Source organism: Mustelus asterias, chromosome 24 (genome assembly GCF_964213995.1).
Source record: "Mustelus asterias chromosome 24, sMusAst1.hap1.1, whole genome shotgun sequence".
Lineage (NCBI taxonomy): Eukaryota > Metazoa > Chordata > Chondrichthyes > Carcharhiniformes > Triakidae > Mustelus > Mustelus asterias.
Genome location: NC_135824.1, coordinates 60,192,610 through 60,216,337, shown reverse-complemented (window position 1 = coordinate 60,216,337; position 23,728 = coordinate 60,192,610). Strand labels below are relative to the sequence as shown.

At 49.9% G+C, this 23,728-nt stretch overlaps 1 protein-coding gene across 6 annotated transcripts in view; it reads left to right on the top strand.

The window, feature by feature from the left end:
- Window positions 1-23,398, top strand: part of LOC144511459 (BRD4-interacting chromatin-remodeling complex-associated protein-like) — a 103,220-nt gene extending 79,822 nt beyond the window's left edge. For all 6 annotated transcript variants that reach the window (XM_078241833.1, XM_078241832.1, XM_078241831.1 and 3 more), the window contains 8 exons: window positions 1,530-1,773; window positions 2,540-2,682; window positions 3,507-3,635; window positions 5,623-5,684; window positions 7,220-7,368; window positions 10,318-10,412; window positions 13,718-13,820; window positions 17,569-23,398. In XM_078241833.1, coding sequence (XP_078097959.1) covers window positions 1,530-1,773; window positions 2,540-2,682; window positions 3,507-3,635; window positions 5,623-5,684; window positions 7,220-7,368; window positions 10,318-10,412; window positions 13,718-13,820; window positions 17,569-18,743 — 2,100 coding nt within the window. In that variant the 3' untranslated portion in view covers window positions 18,744-23,398. The remainder of the gene's footprint in view (window positions 1-1,529; window positions 1,774-2,539; window positions 2,683-3,506; window positions 3,636-5,622; window positions 5,685-7,219; window positions 7,369-10,317; window positions 10,413-13,717; window positions 13,821-17,568) is intronic.
- Window positions 23,399-23,728: the final 330 nt, after the last annotated feature.

Sequence of the window (23,728 nt, the reverse complement as noted above, 5' to 3'; positions counted from 1 at the left end):
TAGTTTTAGACTCCCCTACCTTTGGGAAAAGATATTGACAATCTAGCTGATCTATGCCCCTCATTATTTTATAGACCTCTATAAGATCACCCCTCAGCCTCCTACGCTCCAGAGAAAAAAGTCCCAGTCTATCCAGCCTCTCCTTATAACTCAAACCATCAAGTCCCGGTAGCATCCTAGTAAATTTCTTCTGCACTCTTTCTCGTTTAATAATATCCTTTCTATAATAGGATGGGGATGGAGGGTAGTAATTACTCGACCTCTGTAAATAAAGCACAATACAGCCCTTCGGCCCAGCAAGCGTGCTCCGATTACTAATCCTTATTCCACTACTTATCGCCCATGTGTGGTTTCCATCTCTCTGTTCACCTCCCGTTTGTGTGTCTATCAAGATACACCTTGAATGTTGCTAATGTTCCTGTTCCACCACCTCCACTGGCAGCGCGTTCCACGCACCCACCACCCTCTGTGTGAAAAACTTTCCCCGTACATCTCCCCTAAACTTTCCCCCCTCTCACCTTGAACCTGTGCCCTCTTGTAGTTGACCTTTTCACCCCCCCCGGGGAAAAAGCCTCTGACTATCCACCCTGTCTACGCCCCTCATAATTTTGTCGACCTCTATCAGGTCACTCCTCAACCTCCGTCGTTCCAGTGAAAACAATCCAAGTTTATCCAACCTCTCCTCATACCCAAAACCCTCCAGACCAGGCAGGCAACATCCTGGTGAACTTTCTTTGCACTCTCTCCAAAGCACCCACGTCCTTCTGGTAGTGTGCCGACCAGAATCCCGTGCAATACTCCAAATATGGCCTAACTAAAGTTTTTATACAGCTGTAACTATCTGGCCAACTTTTATACTCGATGTCCCGGCTGATGAAGGCAAGCCTGCTGTATGCCGCCTTGACCACCTTATCCGCCTGTGTTGCCACTTTCAGGGATCTGTGGACCTGTACGCCCAGATCCCTCTGTATGTCAGTGCTCCTAAGGGTTCCCCCATTTACTGTATAATTTACACCCGAATTTGATCTTCCAAATGTCGGGGAAAGTGAACGCTGAGGGAGATGAGTGATTTTTACCTGCATTTAGATGGCGCCTTTAATGTAACAAAGCGTCTCGAGGTTTTCACTGGAACAGAAATACACGTGACGTTACGATCTGGACTGGTTATTTTCTTTTACCAATTGTCTATTCCCCACCTCCCTTTCTTTTTGCCTCCTGCCTTGAAGATATTGCCTCCCTGTTAGATCCATGTTCTCTGGACTCTGGCTCACCCGTTGCCCTTGCAGCCTCCTCAGTTTCCCCTTCCTGGTGCCTCCACACGCCCCCCTACCCCCGCAATCCCCCTGTACCTTCCCCTTCCCGCTGTGCTGACAGGGTACAATGAAGTAGGGTGGGGAGGAGGCTCGTGCTAACACGAGTCTGTGGGGCCGAATGGCCTGTTCTTTGTTGCGAATTCTATGCGGATTGTCTGAGAGCCGGCAGAAGCCAGCACAGAAGCAGAGACATGGCGATGCTTTTTATTTCAACAGATGCAGCACAGCATAATCCTCCAAGCCAAGCAGTCTGCAGCGAACCAGACTGTGTCTGGGTTCAGCCAGTTGAGCAGTCAAGCACCCACCATGCTGATCGGCAGCCAGATGCAGTCTCCCAGTGTCCCAACCCAGGTACACACCAGCTCAGCTAGTATGAAGTCCCAGCCTCACGGAGGAGGTCAGGCAGCTCTGGCAACACTTCTGCAACAGACATCCGTGCTTGTGAAGACATCTTCAGCAGGTACCCAACCTAAACTTGCCGGGTAGGGGTAGGTGGGCAAAGTTTTTTCATTCATGGGACGTGGGCATTGCTGGCAGCCTTTATGGCTTGCCGGGCCATTTTAGAGGGCAGTCGAGAATCAACCACGTTGCTGTGGCTCTGATATCACATGGGCAGCACGGTGGCGCAGTGGGTTAGCACTGCTGCCTCACAGCGCCAGGGACCCGGGTTCAATTCCAGCCTCGGGTGACTGACGTTCCTCCTCAACTCAGTCCTAAATCTGCTTCCCTTATTTTTAAGGCTATATCCCCTAGTTCTAGTTTCACCCACCAGTGGAAACAACCTCCCTGCTTCTATCTTATCTATTCCTTTCATAATCTTGTATGTTTCTAAAATGAATGGCGGAGCAGGCTGGAAGGGCCGAATGGCCTACTCCTGCTTCTGATTTCTATGTTTCTATCTCGTCTGAGAGATGGCACGGCTGACAGTGCCGCACTCCCTCAAGTGCTGCACTGGAAGTGACCATCCTGGAGTGGGATTGAAATCCCAGAGAAGCAGAGTTCAGCGTCAGCAATGCAGCTTTGTTCAGCACAGGAAACAGGCCCTTCGGCCCTCCAAGTGAGGCCCTCCATTGTGTTTCCTGGTGTTTAATTGCTGCGTCTGGCCACGCAGCCAGTGACAGCATCGTAAACGGGGGTTGAGATTGCGCCGGAGGTGAATCGCTTCGTTAATAGACAGGGACGTTGCTCCTGTAGTTGATTGAACATTATCCCACTAATTACGGCAGGTACAACAACCACAACGAGGTCCCCAGACAGCAAAGTCATCGCGGGGGGAATACCCGGAGGCACCTGCCACTTGCAGCCAGGAGCAGCGGTCCCTATACAGATGAAGCCTCTCGCACAGCACCAGATTCAACCAGCCCTGCAGGTAGATGTCGCAAGCGTCCGTGTTTACGGTAATAAACTCGCTTTCGACCTGTACTTTACCCAGTTGAAAGGTTCCAAAGCACCTTGCCTGTTTGATGTCCTTCGATGCACGGGTGACTGGTAAGTCGAGGAAGATTGCCACCTGTGGGTAGGAGAACTGTTTCGACAGCCGAGAGGGGAATATTGATCAGATAGACCCTCTGTCCCGGGGATCTTCAGTACCTGCTCAGATCTGACCCTGCATCTGAAGGATGGCACCCTCTGACTAGGGCAGCACTGCTTGTGCTTGTGCGTGTTTTTAAATGTAATTTCTGGTATGTTTTGCTGAACTTGCTGGCTTGCTTCGTAGTATAATGTTCTCTATCTCTTACCTCCCTCCCACCCACCTCCCCGTGTTCCTATCCCACACCAGCATTGACCTTGATTTGATTTGGTTTATTATTGTCACGTGTATTAACATACAGTGAAAAGTATTGTTTCTTGCGCGCTGTACAGACAAAGCATACCGTTCATAGAGAAGGAAACGAGAGAGTGCAGAATGTAGTGTTACAGCCATAGCCAGGATGTAGAGAAAAATCAACTTAATGCGAGGTAGGTCCATTCAAAGGTCTGACGGCAGCAGGGAAGAAGCTGTTCTTGAGTCGGTTGGTACGTGACCTCAGACTTTTGTATTTTCTTCCCGACGGAAGAAGGTGGAAGAGAGAATGTCCGGGGTGCATGGGGTCCATGATTTGCCGAGGCAGCGGGAAGTGTAGACAGCGTCAATGGATGGGAGGCTGGTTTGCGTGACCTACTGATGCATAACCTGCTCTTGGCTGTCCACAGGCTAAACCAGGAGTCATCAGTTCGATTTCAGGCCTGAACATGAACTTGACTAAAGGACCCATCCAGATCCAGCTGCTGGGTAAAGGACTGACGCAGCTAATGCCAGCGACCTCAGTTCAGGCACATCAGGTACGTTGGGAGGAATGGGTAGAGTGTTGATCTTGACTTCCTTGTCAGGGTGGGAAGTTCCTCTCGATGGTGCCCACTGTGCCCAACAGTGGAGCCCTTCCGGGGCTGTATCTACAACAGCAAAAGGAAGGGAGGTCGTCATAGAATCCCTACAGCACAGAAGGCTGCAATTTGGCCCATTGAGTCTGCACCGACCACAATCCCACCCAGGCCCTGTCCCTGTAACCCCACGTATTTACCCTGCTAATCCCCCTGACATGAAGGGGCAGTTTAACATCAGTCTAACCGGCACATCTTTGGACTGTGGGAGGAACCCGGAGGAAACCCACGCAGACACGGGGAGAATGTGCAAACTCTGCACAGACAGTGACCCAAGGCCGGAATTGAACGCGGGTCCCTGGCGCTGTGAGGCAGCAGTGCTAACCACTGTGCTGCCCATAGTTCTTTGTCTTTTTCATTCTTTTCCTGAATGTGGATGTCGCATCCAAGGCCAGTGTTTGTTACCCATCCCTCATTACCCTCGAGAAGGTGTGGTGAGCTCCATGTGGTGTAGTAGGTACATCCACATTGTTAGGGAGGGAGTTCCAGGTATTTGTCCCAGTGACAATGACGGTGAAGTTGTTGACAAGTTGTAGAAATCTATCTCTATCAATGAGCCTACAACAGGCCCAGACGGTTGGTGAGGACAATGGTGGTGGGCCACCTTCATGAACCGCTGCAATCCATATGGTGTAGGTACACCCACCATGCTGCTAGGGAGGGAATCCCAGGCATTTTGACCCAGTGACAGTGAAGGAGCGGCGATATAGTTTCACGTCAGAATGGTGTGTGACTCGGAGGGGAATTCACAGGTGGTGGTGTTCATAGAATCATAGAGTCCCTACAGTGCAGAAGGAGGCCATTTGGCCCATCGAGTCTGCACCGACCACAATCCCACCCAGACCCTATCACCATAACCCCATGCATTTACCCTAGCTAGTCCTCTGACACTAAGGGGCAATTTAGCCTGGCCAATCCACCTACCCTGCACATCTTTGGACTGTGGGAGGAAACCAAAGCACCTGGAGGAAACCCACGCAGACATGGGGAGAATGTGCAAACTCCACGCAGGCAGTCACCCAAGCCGGGAATCGAACCCGGGTCCCCGGCGCGGAGAGGCAGCAGTGCTAAGCATTGTGCCACCGTGCCGCCCCAGGTATCTGCTGCCCTTGCCCCTCTAGGTGGTAGAGGTCTTGAGTTTGGAAGGTGCTGTTGAAGGAGCCTTGCTGAGTTGCGGGGCAGTGCATCTTGTAGATGGTACACACGGCTGCCACTGTGCATTGATCGTGGATGGAGAGAATGCTTAAAGTGGTGAATGGGGTGCTGATTAAACGGGTTGCTTTGTTCTGGATGGTGTCGACCTACTTGGGTGTTCGAGTCGCACTCATCCAGGCAAGACTCGTACTGTGTGGAGTGTGCTTGGGGGAACTGGTGATTTTAGACCCATAGTTGTTGTTCACTTTTTTTTTTCCACCCTCTCTCCCCTCTCGTCTGGGTCTGCTGCAGACTCTTTGATCAAGATTGATATCTAGGGGATTTTCACAATAACTTCATTGCAGTGTTAATGTAAACCTACTCGTGACACTAATACAGAAATAAATAAAGGTATCTATGGTTAGCCAACAATGGCATTCTCATTGTCACTGGGTCAAAGTCCTGGAGCTCCCTCCCTAACAGCACTGTGGGTGTACCTACACCACATGGACTGCAGCAATTCAAGAAGGTGCCTCACCACCACCTTCCAAAGGGGCAATTAGGGATGGGCAATAAATGCTGGGCCTAGTCAGCGACACCCACAGCTGGATTAAAAGAAAAACAAGATATTTGTTAAATTGCTGCTACCACAGGAAGATAACGTTCACTATTTCCTTCAGTTTTCCAGTTATTGCTATGATTATTGTAAATATTTCCATTCTCAATGTCTCTTTCTCCTGCTGTCTTTCCACAGATGGACAATAAATTGGGAGGATTGAAGGTGCCTGTGTCCCTGAAACCGACAAAGGAAGCTGTGTAAGTGACTTCTTTGGCTAAAGTTTTTTTTTTGGATTAATCTGCAGAAGTCGCCGTATAGATATAGCTCTTGGGGCTAAAGGAATCAAAGGATCTGGAGGGAAAGCGGAAACGGGTTATTGAGTTGGAAGATCATAATGAATGGTGGAGCAGGCCTGAAGGGCCGAATGGCCTCCTCCTGCTTATATTTTCTGGGTTTTTTTATTCACTTTATTCACTGGGCGTCGCTGGCTAGGCCAGCATTTATTGCCCATCCCTAGTTGCCCCTTGTTCAGAGGGCAGCTGAGAGTCAACCACATTCCTACGTTGCTGCTGTTATGTTTTACACCGTTCTGCAACCGGTCCCTGACATCTACGGTTCAGGGGCAGCCCTTTCTATCCAACTGCTGGTGTTTACGCTGTACACCAGGGGGAGGCAATGGCCTAGTGGTATTATCGTTAGACTATTAATCCAGAAACTCAGCTAATGTTCTGGGGGACCCGGGTTCGAATCCCGCCACGGCAGATGGTGGAATTTGAATTCAATTTTTAAAAAAAATCTGGAATTAAGAATCTACTGATGACATGAAACCATTGTCGGAAAAACCCATCTGGTTCACTAATGTCCTTTAGGGAAGGAAATCTACCGTCTTACCCGGTCTGGCCTACATGTGACTCCAGAGCCACAGCAATGTGGTTGACTCTCAACTGCTTTCGGGCAACTAGGGATGGGCAATAAATGCTGGCCCAGCCAGCGACGCCCATGTCCCACGAATGAATAATAAAAAAAATGCCATCCTATTATAGAAAGGATATTATTAAACTAGAAAGAGTGCAGAAAAGATTTACTGGGATGCTACCGGGACTTGATGTTTTGAGTTATAAGGAGAGGCTGGATAGACTGGAACTTTTTTCCTTGAAGCGTAAGAGACTGAGGGATGATCTTATAGAGGTCTATAAAATAATGAGGGGCACAGATCAGCTAGATAGTCAATATCTTTTCCCAAAGGTGGGGGAGTCTAAAACTAGAGGGCATAGGTTTAAGGGGAGAGATACAAAAGGGTCCAGAGGGGCAATTCTTTCACAGAGGGTGTTGAGTGTCTGGAACAAGCTGCCAGAGGTAGTAGTAGAATCGGGTACAATTTTGTCTTTTAAAAAGTGTTTAGACAGTTACATGGGTAAGATGGGTACAGAGGGATTATGGGCCAAACGCGGGCAATTGGGATTAGTTTAAGGGTTAAAAAAAAAGATGGCATGGACAAGTTGGGCCAAAGGGCCTGTTTCCATGCTGTAAACCTCTATGACCTCCTCCCGCCAGCATATCCTTCTATCCCTTTCTCCCCCATGTTCATCCAGTTTCCCCTTAAATGTACCGATACTGTTTGCCTCCGCCACTCCCTGTGATAGCGAATTACAGACTCTCTGGCTGGAGAAGTTTCTCCTGAGTTCCCTATCGGTTGCATCTTGTATGGATTTGGGCTGTTCTGTAAGTGGGCAGGTACCTGGAGTTGTTTGCCGTGCGTCCTAAAGCAGCATTGTCTCTGCACCAATTTCAGCATATTGAACAGTCTCCACAAGCATCAGGATGCAGTGCTGCACCCGGACTACAAGTCCTGCTTCCGGTCGTACGATGACGTGGTCCACAGGCTGCTGCCTTACCACCTTTACCAGGGGACGCTGCCATCTGGCGAGGAACACAGCAAAGGTAAGGTCCCCGGGGTTACTTACAAACTTGCATTTCCAAACCTGCCACCTTACCCTTCGCACCGCACTGCGCCATCACGTCACCGCACTCCCCAGTGCCGCGACCTGTTTGCTGTCTACAGTTACCCCCTCGGGTGCGCACTTGTGTTTCCAGCAAACCTCCCCGGGGCAATGCCTTGTTTCGATCTCCAGTGCCACAGTTCACGGCACCCTGTGTGAAAACCCTTACTCGCTGCCCGCGGTTCCTGCGCGCTGTGCCTGTTCACTGCCAGTCAGTGGAACTAACTTCACAGTGGATGTAAAAGCAAAATACTGCGGATGCTGGAATCTGATATAAAAACATGGGTAGCGCAGTGGTTAGCACTGCTGCCTCACAGCACCAGGGACCCAGGTTCAATTCCCGGCTTGGGTCACTGTCTGTGTGGAGTTTGCAAGTTCTCCCTGTGTCTGTGTGAGTTTCATCCGGGTGCTCCGGTTTCCCCTCTCAGTCCGAAAGATTTTAAAGTTTATTTATTAGTCGCAAGTAGGCTTACATTAACACTGCAATGAAGTTACTGTGAAATTCCCCTCGTCGCCACAGTCAGGCGCCTGTTCGGGTCAATGCACCTAACCAGCACGTCTGTCACAATGTGGGAGAAACTAGAGCACCCGGAGTAAACCCACGCAGACACTGGGAGAACGTGCAAACTCCACACAGACAGTGACCCAAGCCGGGAATCGAACCCGGGTCCCTGGCGCTGTGAAGCAGCAGTGCTAGCCACTGTGCCACCGTGCCGCCCTCCAATGTGCAGGTTAGTTTGATTGGCCATGCTAAATTGACCCTAATTTTGTGGGGATTAGCAGGGTAAATATGTGGGGTTACGGGATAGGGTGGGATTGTTGTCGGTGTAGGCGCAATGGGCCGAATGGCCTCCTTCCGTACTGTCGGGATTCTATGAACAGAAAATGCTGGAAAGGCTCAGTGTCTGTGATGTGGAAATGACGGCGTTGGACTGGGGTAAACACAGTAAGTAGTCTCACGACACCAGGTTAAAGTCCAACAGGTTTATTTGGTAGCACGAGCTTTCGGAGCGCTGCTGCTCCTTCATCAGGGGAGTGTCTGTGGAGAGAGAAACAGAGTTAATAGCTGGAATTTTACCGCTCCGCTCGACACAGGAATAGGAGCGGACGAGGGACGGACAATGGAAAAGTCTGTTGACCTTGGGCGGGATTTTATGGTTTTGGGACGAGCGAGGCCATAAAATCCTGCCCAATGACTCTTCAGAGCTGTCACACGGACACAGAACATTAACTGTACTTCTCTCTCCAAAGATGCTGCCAGACCCGCTGAGTTTTTCCAGCATTTTTTTTTTTGCTGCTTTTTTGATAACTTTACAGTGACCATGGCTACAGTTTGCACACACAGATTTTTAGACTGGTAGAGATGTGGAGGTAGCTGCTGTTGTTGAAATGCCTTTTCTCAATGCATCGACATTGACTATCATCTTGTGGACTATTAATACAAACTTATAAGTGTAAGTAGCTGTTGAACTGTTTTAGCCCAATTTTAAGTGAGCGAATGTTTTTCATCCCTGGGATGGGAGTGTCTCTGGCGACTCCATCGTCCTGAAATGATCCACGATAGTCCAACTCATGCAGGTACACCCACAGTGCTGTTAGGGAGGGAGTTCTAGGATGTTGACCCAGAAGGAATGGTGATGTAGATCCAAGTCAGGATGGTGTGTGGCTTAGACGGGGAACTTGTAGGTGGTGGGGTTCCCAGGTATCTGCTGTCCTTGTCCTTCTAGGTGTCGGTGGTGGCAGGTTTGGGTGGTGCTGTCTTCAGAACCTTGGTGAGTTGCTGTAGTGCATCTTGTTGACGGTACATGCCCAGCTGCTACTGTGCATCGGTGGTGTGGAGGGAGTAAATGTTTAAGAAGCTGAATGGGATTAAAGAAATCCTCCAACTTTCCCCCAACCTATCGAAGCTGTTCGGTGTCTGGACCAGAATAATAACACAGTTTCTGAGTTACAAAAGTTTATTTATTAGTGTCACAAGTAGGCTTATATTAACACTGCAATGAAGTTACTGTGAAAATCCCCTAGTCGCCACACTCCGGCGCCTGTTCAGGTACACTGAGACAGAATTTAGCACGGCCAATGCACCTAACCAGTATTACTTTTGGAGGAAACCGGAGCACCCAGAGGAAACCCATGCAGACACGGGGAGAATGTGCAGACCCCGCACAGACAGTGACCCAAGCCAGGGATCAAACCCGGGTCCCTGGCGCTGTGAGGCAGCAGTGCCACTGAGTCTGGAAGAGGACATGTTGGTTAAGGTGTAAACTCACCCCCTAACCTTTTAACGAAGGGTCGAAGAGTTGGAGTAAGTAATGTTTGGGGTGGCAGGAGGGTCAGTAACCAGAGAACGGCGAATTAAGATGACCAGCAAAAGTACCAAACGGAGATGAGAAATACTTTTAACGCAGCGAGCTGTTGGGATCTGGAAGGTGCTTCCTGAAAGGGTGGCGGCGAAAGGGACTTTCAAAAGGGGAGTTGGATAAACGCCCGAGAGGAAAACAAATGCAAAGCGACGAATAAGAGCAAGGGGGTGGGAGTAACTGGATTGCTCTTCCAAAGAGCTGGCGCGCACGCGATGGGCTGAATGTCCTCTGCTGTATGTGAGTCCCACTCCGAACAGTATCCAGCTCCATTCTTCCACTTCTCACATGTTCACAGCCCTTGGTGGCAGTCGCAGAAAGTTCCATTAATTGTCTTCTATTGCGATGGCCTGGTTTCCCTTTCTCATCGAGTATGTGTTCAGAGTTTGGCCGCATTGCACTGCGATGCCGCCGCGGGCATTCACACCATCGTTATGCACCCTCCCTTCCCTCCCAGTTACTCCTGTTGATTTTTAAAACTGTGTATTTCATAATTGAAATCTGTAGCACCGAATGTTTCTCCGTTTCAGTGGACGAGGAGTTTGAGGCTGTATCGACGCAGTTGTTAAAACGAACCCAGGCCATGCTGAACAAATACAGGATGCTGCTGTTTGAAGAAGCCAGGGTAACCATTTCTGCTTTTGATTTGATTTGATTTATTATTGTCACATGTTTAACATAGTGAAAAGTATTGTTTATTGCACGCTGTGCAGACAAAGCATACCATTCATAGAGAAGGAAACGAGAGAGTGCAGAATGTAGTGTCACAGTCAGAGCTAGGGGTGCAGAGAAAGATCAACTTTAATGCGAGGTAGGTCCATTCAAAAGTCTGATGGCAGCAGGGAAGAAGCTGTTCTTGAGTCGGTCGGTACGTGACCTCAGACTTTTGTATCCTTTTTCCCGACGGGAGAAGTTGGAAGAGAGAATGTCCGGGGTGCGTGGGGTCCTTACTCATGCTGGTTGCTTTTCTGAGCGGTAAGTATAAACGGAGTCAATGGATGGGAGGCTGATTTGAGTGATGGATTGGGCTACATTCACGACCCTTTTGTAGTTCCTTGTGGTCTTGGGCAGAGCAGGAGCCCATACCAAGCTGTGATACAACCAGGAAGAATGCTTTCTATGGTGCATCTGTAAAAGTTGGTGAGAGTCGTAGCAGACATGCTGAATTTCCTTAGTCTTCTGAGAAAGTAGAGGCCTTGGTGGGGCTTTCTTAACTATTACGTCGGCGTGGGGGGGACCAGGACAGGTTGCTTTCTTCTGCACAGTCCCTGACACTGTGAGATACCCGATATCGAATATTTCCTTTCTTTTTCAAATAATTCATCCCAAGTTTCTCTCAGTTCCAATTTCTTCCTATTCATAGAAACTCGACAGTGCAGAAAGAGGCCATTCGCCCCATCAAGTCTGCACCCACCACAATCCCACCCAGGCCCTATCACCATAACCCCTCATATTCACCCTGCTAATCCCCCTGACACCAGGATTAATTTAGCATGGCCAATCAACCTAACCAGCACGTCTTTTGGACTGTGGGAGGAAACCGGAGCACCCGGAGGAAACCCACGCAGACATGGGGAGAATGTGCAAACTCCGCACAGACAGTGACCCAAGCCGGGAATCGAACCCGGGTCCCTGGCGCTGTGAGGCAGCAGTGCTAACCACCATGTCACCATGCCGCCTAAGTTTAGTAAATTTTATTGGGGGAAGGGGATGGGAGGCGATTGGATGTCACGTTTGGTTTGAACACCAGTCCTGCCACCACCTCACAAATCGGACCAGACTAATTAATATGGCATCGTCAATCTGGGCAAACCTCGAATGAAGCAGGTTCAGGTGAGTGTCAGCCTGGTTCCAGATTGCAACAGCACAAAGCTGGCATTAAATTGGTTCTTTCACCCAGGCCTGGAGGTGGGGAGGGGCTTGTGGAATGGCAACGGCAAATGGAAGAGTTGCTACAACGAAAACAGAAAATGCTGGAAAATCTCAGCAGGTCTGACAGCAACCGCGGAAAGAGTAAGAGCCAACATTCGAGTCTGGATGACCCTTCATCAGAGCTGAAGACAAGAAAAATTGGACAAGAGCTATACTGTGAGGGTAAAGTTAGGGGGATTGTTGTTGATGGGGATCATAGAAATCATAGAAACCATAGAAACCCTACAGGGCAGAAGGAGGCCATTCGGCCCATCGAGTCTGCACCGACCACAATCCCACCCAGGCCCTACCCCCACATGGCATAGACAAAAAGATAAAAGGGACTGTGATTGGTGATAAAGACTAGGAATGGTGCTAATAGCATCCATCAAGAGGTCGGAATGTGTAAATGGCAGAACAAAAGGTGTAGAGTGTCAAAGGACAACCTGAGGAGTGTGGCCGATGGGGTGGATTGCTCGAGTGAATTGCTACCTCGTGTTGAGATTGCGGATCGAGAAACCTCATTAGGGAGGCGCTGAGGGAGATCCCAGCTCTGCATCGAAGCTGTGCTGTGACTCGAGGCTGGGGCTCCAAACCCACAAATCACCAGAGGGCAACACTTCCTCCTGGCCGGTGCCCCGAGGGGGGGGATTCAGGAGGGGATTTGAGCATCGCTGATGCTAAACACTCAGAAGTGGTCAATAACTTGGAAACAGGCCAGCCAGAGTGTCTATTCCAATAGGAGGACAGCAATAACACACCGACACCAGAGACCGCAGCAACCTTACCACAGAGCGGTGTAAGATTAAAGATTTGATCAGCGAAAGTAAGCAGTTATCGGCAGAATATTTACCAGGAAGAGAGCAGCCAGTATCGATTAGTAAAGCAACGACCTTTTAGTAAATTCGGTGGCAACCCAGTTGAACTTTGCACTGCCCAGACCTCGCAGTGCAGTGTGTGTGTGTGTGTGAAGGGCTCCTGCTCCTGCCATGGGTTCTCTAGGCTGTGACAAGGCTGTTAGTTCATGCAGTGGCTAATCTGGTTTGTCCTGTAAGAGCTGCTTCTCCGAGTCGGTAAAACCAGGTAACTCGCTGTTTACACGTTGCTGCTCGCAATCGACGGGCAGCTGTCAGCTAGTGGATTTCAGGTCAGTGTGTTTTAGTTCAAATGGTAAGATTCCTTATGCATATCTGTGACCCCTGATTCCCTTCTCCCCCCCCCCCCCCCCCACCTCCTATTCCCTCCCCCCACCTCGTGCTCCCTTCTCCCCCTCCTGCTGCTTCCATCACCCCTATTTCCCCCCCCCCCTTCCTCCTCCTCCTCCTCCTCGCTAGTCCCCCTCTCCCCATCCTTCTCGCTTCCCCCAGTCCGAGGGGGAGTCAGGTTGCCTCGGGTGCGATGTGGCTGGAGTTTTACAGATGTTCAGTGCTGCCTGCCCTTGTAATGGGCCCGGAGGTGACCGGGGAGGGAGAGAATCTTAAAGCTTCCATTATACTAACTATAGGCATAACTATAGGGTTCGTGGTGGGAGATATAGGAAGGATGTCCGAGGTAGGTTCTTTACTCAGAGAGTGGTTGGGGTGTGGAATGGACTGCCTGCAGTGATAGTGGAGTCAGACACTTTAGGAACATTTAAGCGGTTATTGGATAGGCACATGGAGCACACCAGGATGATAGGGAGTGGGATAGCTTGATCTTGGTTTCAGATAAAGCTCGGCACAACATCGTGGGCCGAAGGGCCTGTTCTGTGCTGTACTGTTCTATGTTCTATGTTCTATACACGTGCAGTATCCAGACAATACACAGACAATACACAGGTACACACAGGTACACTGTTAGTGTCTGTTGGAATTTTTCAGAATTCCACAACAACCCGTGGAGTAAGCAGAGGGAGGTTTGGACTAAGATTCACTCACAGAAAGAGGGTTTCAATCTGTAAATTACACTTCCCTCTGCTCTGCGGAGAGGGTATTGTTGGTTTCCACTCGACAGTGAAACACTCTCTTTCTGAATTTGCAGCGACTGAGTCCATCTGCCGAGATGGTGATGATTGACAGGATGTTCATTCAGGAAGAGAAAACATCCCTAACCACCGACAAGCAGCTGGCAAAAGAGAAACCAGGTAAGGGGGGGACGCTGGCTCCCACACTCCGGGGGGGGGCAGGCCTCACTCATTCTAAAGACTGCTCCAAGGTTCCCTTCCCAACCCGATCTGCTCCTTCAGTGGATATGCCGCTCGGCTGTGTTGACCTCTCCGGCAATTTCCCGACCGCCCTTTGGGCCGGTGCGTGCACGAGGTTTGCCGTGAGGTTGAAAATTGGGCCGCGATTCAGATGGCCCATGATCCTCTGGTCACATCCCTCGTGGACAGTCAGGAGATGTGCGCTGCAGAAGGACGAAAGCCGCCTCTATTTGCGCTAATCCGGATCCGTGAGCCGAGTGGGGTAGAATCACAGGGCGGGAATCTCATCGCCAAGATTTGGGTGGCAGGCGGCTTTTAATCAGGCAGGAGGGCGGTCGATGGGTGGGACCCCACTGACTTCCCACCTGTTTAAATCTCTGGAGGGAAGGCCCAGGGATGACCACCTGCCCTGCTGCCAATTGAGAGTGGACAATTAACGCCCTCTTGTGGCCTTGTCATGCCTCTGCTAGTGTGAATCCAGCAGTGGACCCAGGCTTTCCCGTGTGGGGAGCATAATGGGCAAACCTGCAAACTCACTTGCCTGTGGTCTAGGATCCAGCAGCAATCCTAGAACACAATGTCGTACCGGGAGCAGCCGCCACCTGCCTGGCGACGCTGGCATTCAGTGGAGTTGCTGCCCTCTGGGTGGCAGCTCTAGTTGGATGGGACTTCCACCCCCCAGGATCCTTGATCCCGGGGAATGGCCAGCCACATTAAGTGCCAAAGGAGGTGCTTCTTGCCAGCTTTTAGAACCATAGAAAAGTTACAGCACGTAGGAGGCCATTTGGCCCATCTTGGCCATGCCAGCCCGAGGACATCAAGGTGCTCCTTCTTCTAATCCCACTTTCCTGCACCCGGCCCATAGCCCTGTAGCTTACAGCGCTTTTTCAAAGAGTTTAGGGTCTCTTCCTCCATCACCAACTTGGTCAGTGATTTCCAGCGGGGTGGGGGGGGGAGGCCTGGAGATTCTCACTCATTGGGGAGCTACCTTACTAACCTTTGCATTAACAAAAAGTTCCTCCTCACATCCCCTCTACACTATCTGCTACTTATCTTTAATCTATGTCCTCTGGTTCTAAAATTTTCCACCAAGGGAAATAATTTTATCCTGTCCACTCTCTCTCCCCCTCATATCAAGTCATCCCTCGGTTTTCTTTGTTCCAAGAAAAATAATCCCAATCTCTCCTCAAAGCCACACTTTTCTAGACCTGGCAGCATTCCTGTAAACCTCCTCTGCACTCTCTCTCTCTCTCTCTCTCTCTCCAGAGCAATTATGCCCTTCCTGTAATGTGGGGACCAGAACTGGCGGACAACACCCCCCCCCCCCCCCCGCCCCCAAACATCATCTGCATTAAATCCACCCCATAAAGCCTTCAATCGCAGAAGGTGGCCATTCAACCCATCATGTCTGATGGCTGTTTGAAAGTGCTATCCAATTAGTCCCGCTTTCCCTGCTCTTTCTCCATTACACTGCACAGTGGGTTAGCACTGCTTCCTCACAGCGCCAGGGACCCGGGTTCAATGCCCAGCTTGGGTCACTGTCATAAGAACATAAGAAATAGGAGCAGGAGTAGGCCATCTAGCCCCTCGAGCCTGCCCTGCCATTCAATAAGATCATGGCTGATCTGAAGTGAATCAGTTCTACTTAACCGCCTGCTCCCCATAACCCTTAATTCCCCTACCGTCTGTGTGGAGTCTGCACGTTCCCCTCGTGTCTGCGTGGGTTTCCTCCCGGGTGCTCTGGTTTCCTCCCACAGTCTGAAAGACGTGCTGGTGAGGTGCATTGGCCATGCCAAATTCTCCCTCAGTGTACCCGAACAGGCGCCAGAGTGTGACAACTCGGAGATTTCTACAGTAACCGCATTGCAGTGTTAATGTAACCCTACTTGTGACACTCATAAATAAACTTAAAAATAAATAAAAGTAGTTCTGCTTCCCGGATACTCGGTGAGATTGAAATACAGAACCAGTGGGCTGATGAATGGAGTTTAATTTAGATAAATGCGAGGTGATGCATTTTGGTAGATTGAACCAGGGCAGGACTTACTCAGTTAATGGTAGGGCATTGGGGTGAGTTACAGAACAAAGCGATCTAGGGGTACATGTTCATAGCTCCTTGAAAGTGGAGTCACAGGTGGACAGAGTGGTGAAGAAGGCATTCGGCATGCTTGGTTTCATCGGTCAGAACATTGAATACCGGAGTTGGGACGTTTTGTTGAAGTTGTACAAGACATTGGTAAGGCCACACTTGGAATACTGTGTACAGTTCTGGTCACCCTATTATAGAAAGGATATTACTAAACTAGAAAGAGTGCAGAGAAGATTTACTAGGATGCTACCGGGACTTGATGGTTTGCGTTATAAGGAGAGGCTGGATAGACTGGGACTTTTTTCCCTGGAGCGTAGGAGGCTTAGGGGTGATCTTATAGAGGTCTATAAAATAATGAGGGGCATAGATCAGCTAGATAGTCAATATCTTTTCCCAAAGATAGGGGAGTCTAAAACTAGAGGGCATAGGTTTAAGGTGAGAGGGGAGAGATACAAAAGTGTCCAGAGGGGCAATTGTTTCACGCAGAGAGTGGTGAGTGTCTGGAACAAGCTGCCAGAGGCAGTAGTAGAGGCGGGTACAATTTTGTCTTTCAAAAAGCATTTAGACAGTTACATGGGTAAGATGGGTACAGAGGGATATGGGCCCAATGTGGGCAATTGGCACTAGCTTAGTGGTTTAAAAAAAAAAGGGTGGCATGGACAAGTTGGGCTGAAGGGCCTGTTGCCATGCTGTAAACCTCTATGTCTCTGTGTCAGTGTCTGCAAATTTAGTGTTGACCAGGTAACAACAATTTGCATTTATATAGCACCTTCAACATAGTAAAACATCCCAAAGTGCCTCACAGGAGTGTTATCAGGCAAAGATTTGACACTGAGCGACAAAAGGAAATATTGGAGCAGGTTACCAAAAGCTTACTTAAACCGGTAGATTCTGACGAGTGTCTTAAAAGGATAGAGCGAGAGAGACGGTGAGGTTTAGGGAGGGAATTCCAGACCTTCAGTCTTAGGCACAGCCACCAATGGTGGAGTGATTGAAATCATGAACATTCAAGGGGTCAGAATTTATTTTGTTTTATTTGTTAATTTATTTATTAGTGTCACAAGTAGGCTTACATTAACACTGCAATGAAGTTACTGTGAAAATCCCCTAGTCGCCACACTCAGGCGCCTGTTCGGGTTACACTGGGGGAGAATTTAGCACGGCCGATGCACCCTAACCTGCACATCTTTCAGACTGTGGGAGGAAACCGGAGCACCCGGAGGAAACCCACGCAGACACGGGGAGAACGTGCAGACTCTGCACAGGCAGTGACCCGAGGCCGGAATCGAACCCGCGTCCCTGGCGCTGTGAGGCAGCAGTGCTTGCCACCGTGCCGCCAAATTAGAGGAATGTCGGGGTCCCGGAGGGTTGTGGGCTGGAGGAGATTACAGTGATTGGGAGGGCGGGGGGGAAGGCCACTGTGGGATTTGGAAAGCAGGGGGGGGCGGGGGTGGTGTTGCTTGGTGGAAGGGGGTGGGGGGGGGTGGAGAAAGGTGGATGATGAAAGGTGAAGAAAGGGTTTTTTTTTTAAAAAGCAAATGTTTACAAATTTAATTTATTGTTTCTTTCCCTCCACCCCCCCCCCCCCCCCAACTGTAGACGAATATGTGGCATCTTCCTCCAGATCCCACAGCCTCGCTACCTCTTCTCCATCCCCCGCCTGTAACCCTTCAACAGCTTTACTCGAAACCCCTCGCATCCCCTCGACTCAAACCGCAACACAGATCCACCCAACGAAATTGGTCATCAAACACGCCGGAGGCTCCCCGTCTGTCTCGTGGGCGAGGGACGGCGACGATGAGACTCTGCACACGAGAAGCCGGCCTCCTCCGATGAAGACATACGAGGCGCGGAGCAGGATTGGCTTGAAGCTGAAGATCAAGCAGGAGGCGGGTCTCAGCAAGGTGGTCCACAACACGGCCCTTGACCCGGTCCATCAGTCCGTCACCACCAGCTCGGTAATCAAGAGCACAGAATGTCCGGTGGTGACCAGCGTCGGCCAGATGAACGGAACTCTCGACCACGCAACACCCCCACCAGCGGAGAGCAAACCACCTCGTAATGCCAACTATTGCAAGCTGCCGCCACGCAAGACATATCGGGACAACGTGCAGTCGCTTTCAGCCAATCGAACTGCCATGAACCCATCCCAGGGTGGGCCTGTTAGGGAGGAGGACAGCAGGAGGAAATCCGTTTCCAAGTGTGAGGAAACTTCCAAAAGTGTCATCGCCACCTGCAAATCGGCGGAGACTCCGAAGGTGAGGACTGGGAGAGGCAGAGCTGGGGAAAGTGCAAAGGTCTCGAACTTCACTAGGAAGACTCGAACCCACACGGACCTCCTGCCTCCCAAGTCGGAGGAGCCTCCCGGAGGGAGAGCCAACGATGGCGCCGGTGGACTCGCGATGAAGGAGCTGTCGGACGTTGAGGATGAGTTAATGCACGGCGTCATCAAGGCGGACCCTCCGGACGGCTCCTGGGAGCTGGCGCTCCCACCTGCCAAGCGGAGCAAGTCGGAGTCCTTCGACATGGACAATGCCAGTTTCTCCAGTGACAGCCCTCAGGACGACACGTTGACCGAGCATTTGCAGAGTGCTATTGACAGCATCCTGAACTTGAGACAGCCACAGTCTGCGTCGGTCACCCAAACCCCGGTGTCGTCTCTGTACAATTCCTCAGAGATGAACTCTTCGCCCTTTTCCCCCGCCCCCCATTCAGACAGTTATCTTGCACCCAATCACAATGGTGGCCTTGGCGCTAGAACTTACACTAGATGACTCAGTCTATCCAACGCGTATTTTTTTTTTCCCCAATGTTGGTACGATGGCTGTAGACCCTGCCACACAGCTCATTAAAGAGATGGTATCCCTTTATGTGAGCCTACCATTGTGGTATTTTGCAAACATTGCATCCGAAAACAATCTTGCTCAATGCATTCTTGATGCTTTATCGTTAGTGAACGATGCAGTGATAACCCTCCCAGTGTAACCTGTGATGAGATTGTTGAATCGAGCTTGTTGTAACAGGTTTGGATGGAAGGGTGGTCGGGTTTGGAGCAGGCACAATGAATGCCTTCGGGGGCCCTCTGTCCTTGCTCTCGTGAAGAGTGGGGGGGGGGGGAAAAGGTGAAGCAATCGAAAGGTGCAGAACATGAGAGCTGGTTTGTGTTAAATTCAAATGACCAACCAGACCTATATACCTTAACCAAAAAAAAAAGAAAAAATCCACATACACATGGTCTTTGAGTCTTCCTTGGAGTGTGCACAGTCCTTTCCGATTGTGGGAACATTCATATATGTTAATGGAGTCATAAGTGCCAGTACTTGCGGGAAATGTAGTTCTCCTTCCTGTGGGGCCTTTACTTTCTCCTGTTTCCACCCTGCGGGGGGGGGTTGAATCGAGTTATGATTCTCTGGTTCTCCCTTGATTTCCACCCCCCCTCTTCCCGCCCCAGTGCCATATTGACCCCTCTCATCAGCTGCAGATGGGGGCAGTGATATCAAGCTGGCATCTGTGACTATGTGCCAATGTTGCGTCGTTAACCATGCTGTCCGCCATCTTGATGTTTGAGCTATCACCCAGGATCCAGCGTGTGTGTTTCCCGCCACCCCGCCCCCTCAGTACGAGCTGCTCATCCCATTTAATTTTTAATTTCTTTTTCAAATAGTGTTCTGTAAGTTTCCTTCAACTCCAGCCTTGCTTAAATCCTCAGTTCTTTGATAAATGCCTGCCCCTTTACCCCTCCAGTCAAGAGAACCGCAGGCCTTGACAGTAGGATGGTTTGGTGCAATGACCTTTGGGTATTGGTTTTGGGTTTTGAGATCTGTAGAGAGCAACCTACCCTTCCGATATATTTGATTTACTTTTTGCGAGTATGCGCGCTGTTTCTTTAATTCTGTGCCCCCTACCCCCCCATTTTTAAAATTTTGTTTTGCCTGGCCATTTTGGGCGTGCAATTCAGAGGGGCCAACTTGTGCCAGTCCTGCGTGGGATACTCTTCGGTTACGGCAACTCAGCTCAAGAGGGGTCGTTGGTAGGGACTCTCTCTCTCTCTCTTGAACGTGGGCCTTTGAGAGATTCCCTGCTCACCTTGCTGGGGTTGCCAACTCTGGTTGAACAAATTCCTGGAGGCTTTGCTGGGGGACTTCATACCCCCATTGGCTGCTTGACTTGCCCACCCTCTCCTCCTCTTCCCCCCCCCCCCCCCCCCAACCACTCCCACTCTTCCTACTGATCGCTTGATGCACCCTTCCTACTGTGTTGCCACCTTCTACCAGCCACCTGGAACTCTCCATTGCCCAGATAGTTAATTCACGATCAAGAATCAATCTGCCATGTTCCCACCCAATGTCCAATACCTTTACAACCAATAAATGGAAGTGGGGAGGGGGTTATAATGTTGTGATTTTTATTTTCCTCCTCGCTTTCTCCCAGCAGCGTCCTGGAGATCAACTTTCCAATTCCTAGCGATCCCTGAAGGAGTGGCAACCATAAACCTCCCTCAGGCAGCACAGTGGTTAGCACTGCCGCCTCACAGCGCCAGGGACCCCAGGTTCGATTCCCAGCTTGGGTCACTGTCTGCGTGGAGTTGGTGCATTCCCCCTGTGTCTGCGTGGGTTTCCTCCGGGCGCTCCGGTTTCCTCCCACAGTCCAAAGATGTGTGGGTTAGGTGGATTGGCCATGCCAAATTGCCCCTAAGTGTCAGGAGGACTAGCAGGGTAAATACATGGGATTACGGGGATAGGGCCTGAGTGGGATTGTGGTCGGTGCAGACTCGATGGGCCGAACGGTCTTCTGCGCTGTAGGATTCTATGATTCTCCTCTTTCTTTGAAAGCTAAAATGAAACTAGTTTGACCTCAGAGACCTTGGCGGAAAGTAGACCTCAGAAAGCGGAGGTTTCAGGAGTTACTGTTGTGATGGCCGCTCCTATCCACCTCTGCAGGTTTGGAACAGAGACAGACCCCCAGCGTCCCCTAGTTGGAAAAGGTTTATCAAAAATCACCCACCCTGTACCCTCAGTTACACCGGAGAATGGCCAGGCACTGGGGTGGGACGAGGATGAATTCTACCAACTCCCATTTTGACTGCCAGAGTGAGATTTACTGGAGGCGAATTGAGGGAGGGAGAGAGATGAGCTGGGAAGTTGGACAAGAGTAAATTAGAGTATTTTATATATCTATATCTATAAATATATATATTTTTATTACAAATTACATTCTCAATGGTTTGTTGGAGAAATAGGGCAGATCATGCATGGGTGGATCAATTATTTTGTGGGTTAGAATTGGTCAGTTTACATTGAACGGTTGGTGGGTGCGGCTGGCTGGGGTGGGAAAATTTCAGGATTTGGCCCCCCCGGCCCCCGCCATTGAATTATTTTGGAACCCTCAAGTATTGGGCGATGGGGGGGATACAGCGGAAGAAAGATACTTTCCCGCTTCCTTTGAGGCCGGTATAGCTGTCATTGCAACAAAACTTGTGATTCAGGAGAGATAATGGCCATTCTCCACATCTGTAGGTTCGTGTGTGTGTCTAACAACACCAGGTTAAGGCCCAACAGGTTTATTTGGTACCAAACACAACTAGCCTTCAGGTGGAGTGGCAGATCCGCTCACAAACAGGGCGTACAGAGACACAAACTCCATGTACAGAATAATGATTGGAATGCAAGTCTTTACAGCTAATCAAGTCTCAAAGGTACAGACAATGTGAGTGGAGAGAGCATTAAGCACAGGTTAAAGAGATGTGTATTGTCTCCAGACAGGACAGCGAGTGAGACTTTGCAAGTGTGTGTGTGAGACAGAGAGATATTTTAAAAATAAAATGGTTTCCTTTAGGTGGGTACCACTGCCAATTCCAACACATGTTGCCCACCCCTAATTGCCCTTGAGAACTGCATGGTTTGGAAGAATGTGGTCAGTAAAAGTTGTCCTCTGATGTGCCCCACAGTAAGGAGGTTGACCGAGGGAAGTAAGCGCCGTCCGTGTCAATAGCATGAATTTTGTTTTTTTTTAAAAAGTACGCAGGTTCCTGTAGCTCTTTGCGTCGGGAGTGATGCGGAGGAGCAGTAGGGCAGAATTAAACAATATGTCTTCAGGAGAGAGAGACACAGCGACAAGCCTCTCCCCAGGCATCCACCTGTCCTGGAGACAAGGTACTTCTGTCGGAAACATGTGCTCCGTTAGATTCCCATGTCAGAATGTGAAAGTTAACTGGACCTTTTTCCTCTCGTATTGTAAAGTCCTGACCATGTGCCCCGCCCCAGCACCCAACAAACTCTTAGGTGGCATTCAAACTTTAAAAAAGAATGTCCTCTAAGTGTTGGAAAGAGTAGAGGACGTTTTTGTCCATCATTAAGTGGTTTGTGATGCTGGATCAGTTTATGCAGATGGGTACAGTTCTAAAGTGCATAGAGAATCCTTTCTATTCAGCCTCCATTATTGTCCGTGAATTTTAATGTCAGCATTATTATTGATTAACAAATTCCACAGTCACTTTTTTCAAAGGATGTTGTGAAGATTTATTGCAGCCCTTTGATGTAAACCCCTGAGACTTGTAAGGTGAAAGGTTGTTCGGTTCTGCTGCAGGATTTTGTGTCTCTGTATATTTTTGCCTTTTTCTCTGTCTGTTACCTGTGTTTCTCCCCACCCCCTCCCCCGCCCCCTCTCACCCCCTCACCCGTCTTTCAAACCCCCCCTCCTCCCTGTCCGCCCCCCTTGCCCCCCTTCCCATCGTCCCCCGTCATCCTCCCCCCCCCCCTCCTCCTCCAGGTCATCCCCTTCCCCCGTTGTCGCCTCCCCCCTCCACATTCGTGTCCCCACCCCATCCTCCGCACACACACGGGGGGGGCGGATGGTGGGCACCTTTTACAAATTCCCAATTCCGGCTGGAATTCTCTCTCTTTCTAAACCCTGTCCGGGAGGATGCGGCGAGGTGGCTGAACTTCTGTTAAAACCCGTAAGTGGGGGTGGGCTGATTGTCCCACCATGAAATAGGATATTAATTCACCGTGGGGCCTGCGGGTGCTGGGCTTGTTGTGAGCGTTTTCATTTCAAATGTAATTGGAGTGAGGAAATTTGAATTATATGTTTTTTATTTAAAAAAGAGGGCCGGTTTCAGAATGAACTATTAGTTTGAGAGATTCGCTGTTATGGAGGGGAAGAGTCCAGTTCGGACGGTTATAAATGTGCGATTCACTTGTTTTCTGTATTCTCTTCAAAGTCGCTTTTCAGCGAGGGAGGGACGCGTGTTCCAACCTCGTGTGACATGGAAACCCATTTCTTAAAAGAAGAATTGTGACTGTTAATGATTTGCACCTTCTGGGCAGGGGTTTTGCAGCATTCTGCTCTGTGCCAACTCTGAGTATATCTCAGTCCCTTTTTTATTTTCACAGCAAGGAGCTTTCCAAATTATGTTTCCTCTCTTTCTCCCCCCCCCCCCCCCCCCCCCCCCCCCCCCCTGGAAATTTTGCAATTTCTGTGTTGCCAATTTTTAAAAATGTATAAACGTCTTTGAGATTTCAGCCGGACACATTTCCTGGTGAAGCCACATCGGCATTATTGCTAAACCTCATTGTGAACTCTGGTCTTTTTAAGTAGTGACACTCTCTTGGTTTTTCCCTGTTGCCCCGGTGTTCATTCTCTGGAAGGCCTGGACGGCGAGTGTCAGCATGCTATTTGACTGCGCTGTGCTTCACGCGAAACTGGTCCTTCCCTCGTTTGCCCTTCCATTTGTGGAGGGACAGTGACACGGGCTTCGGAC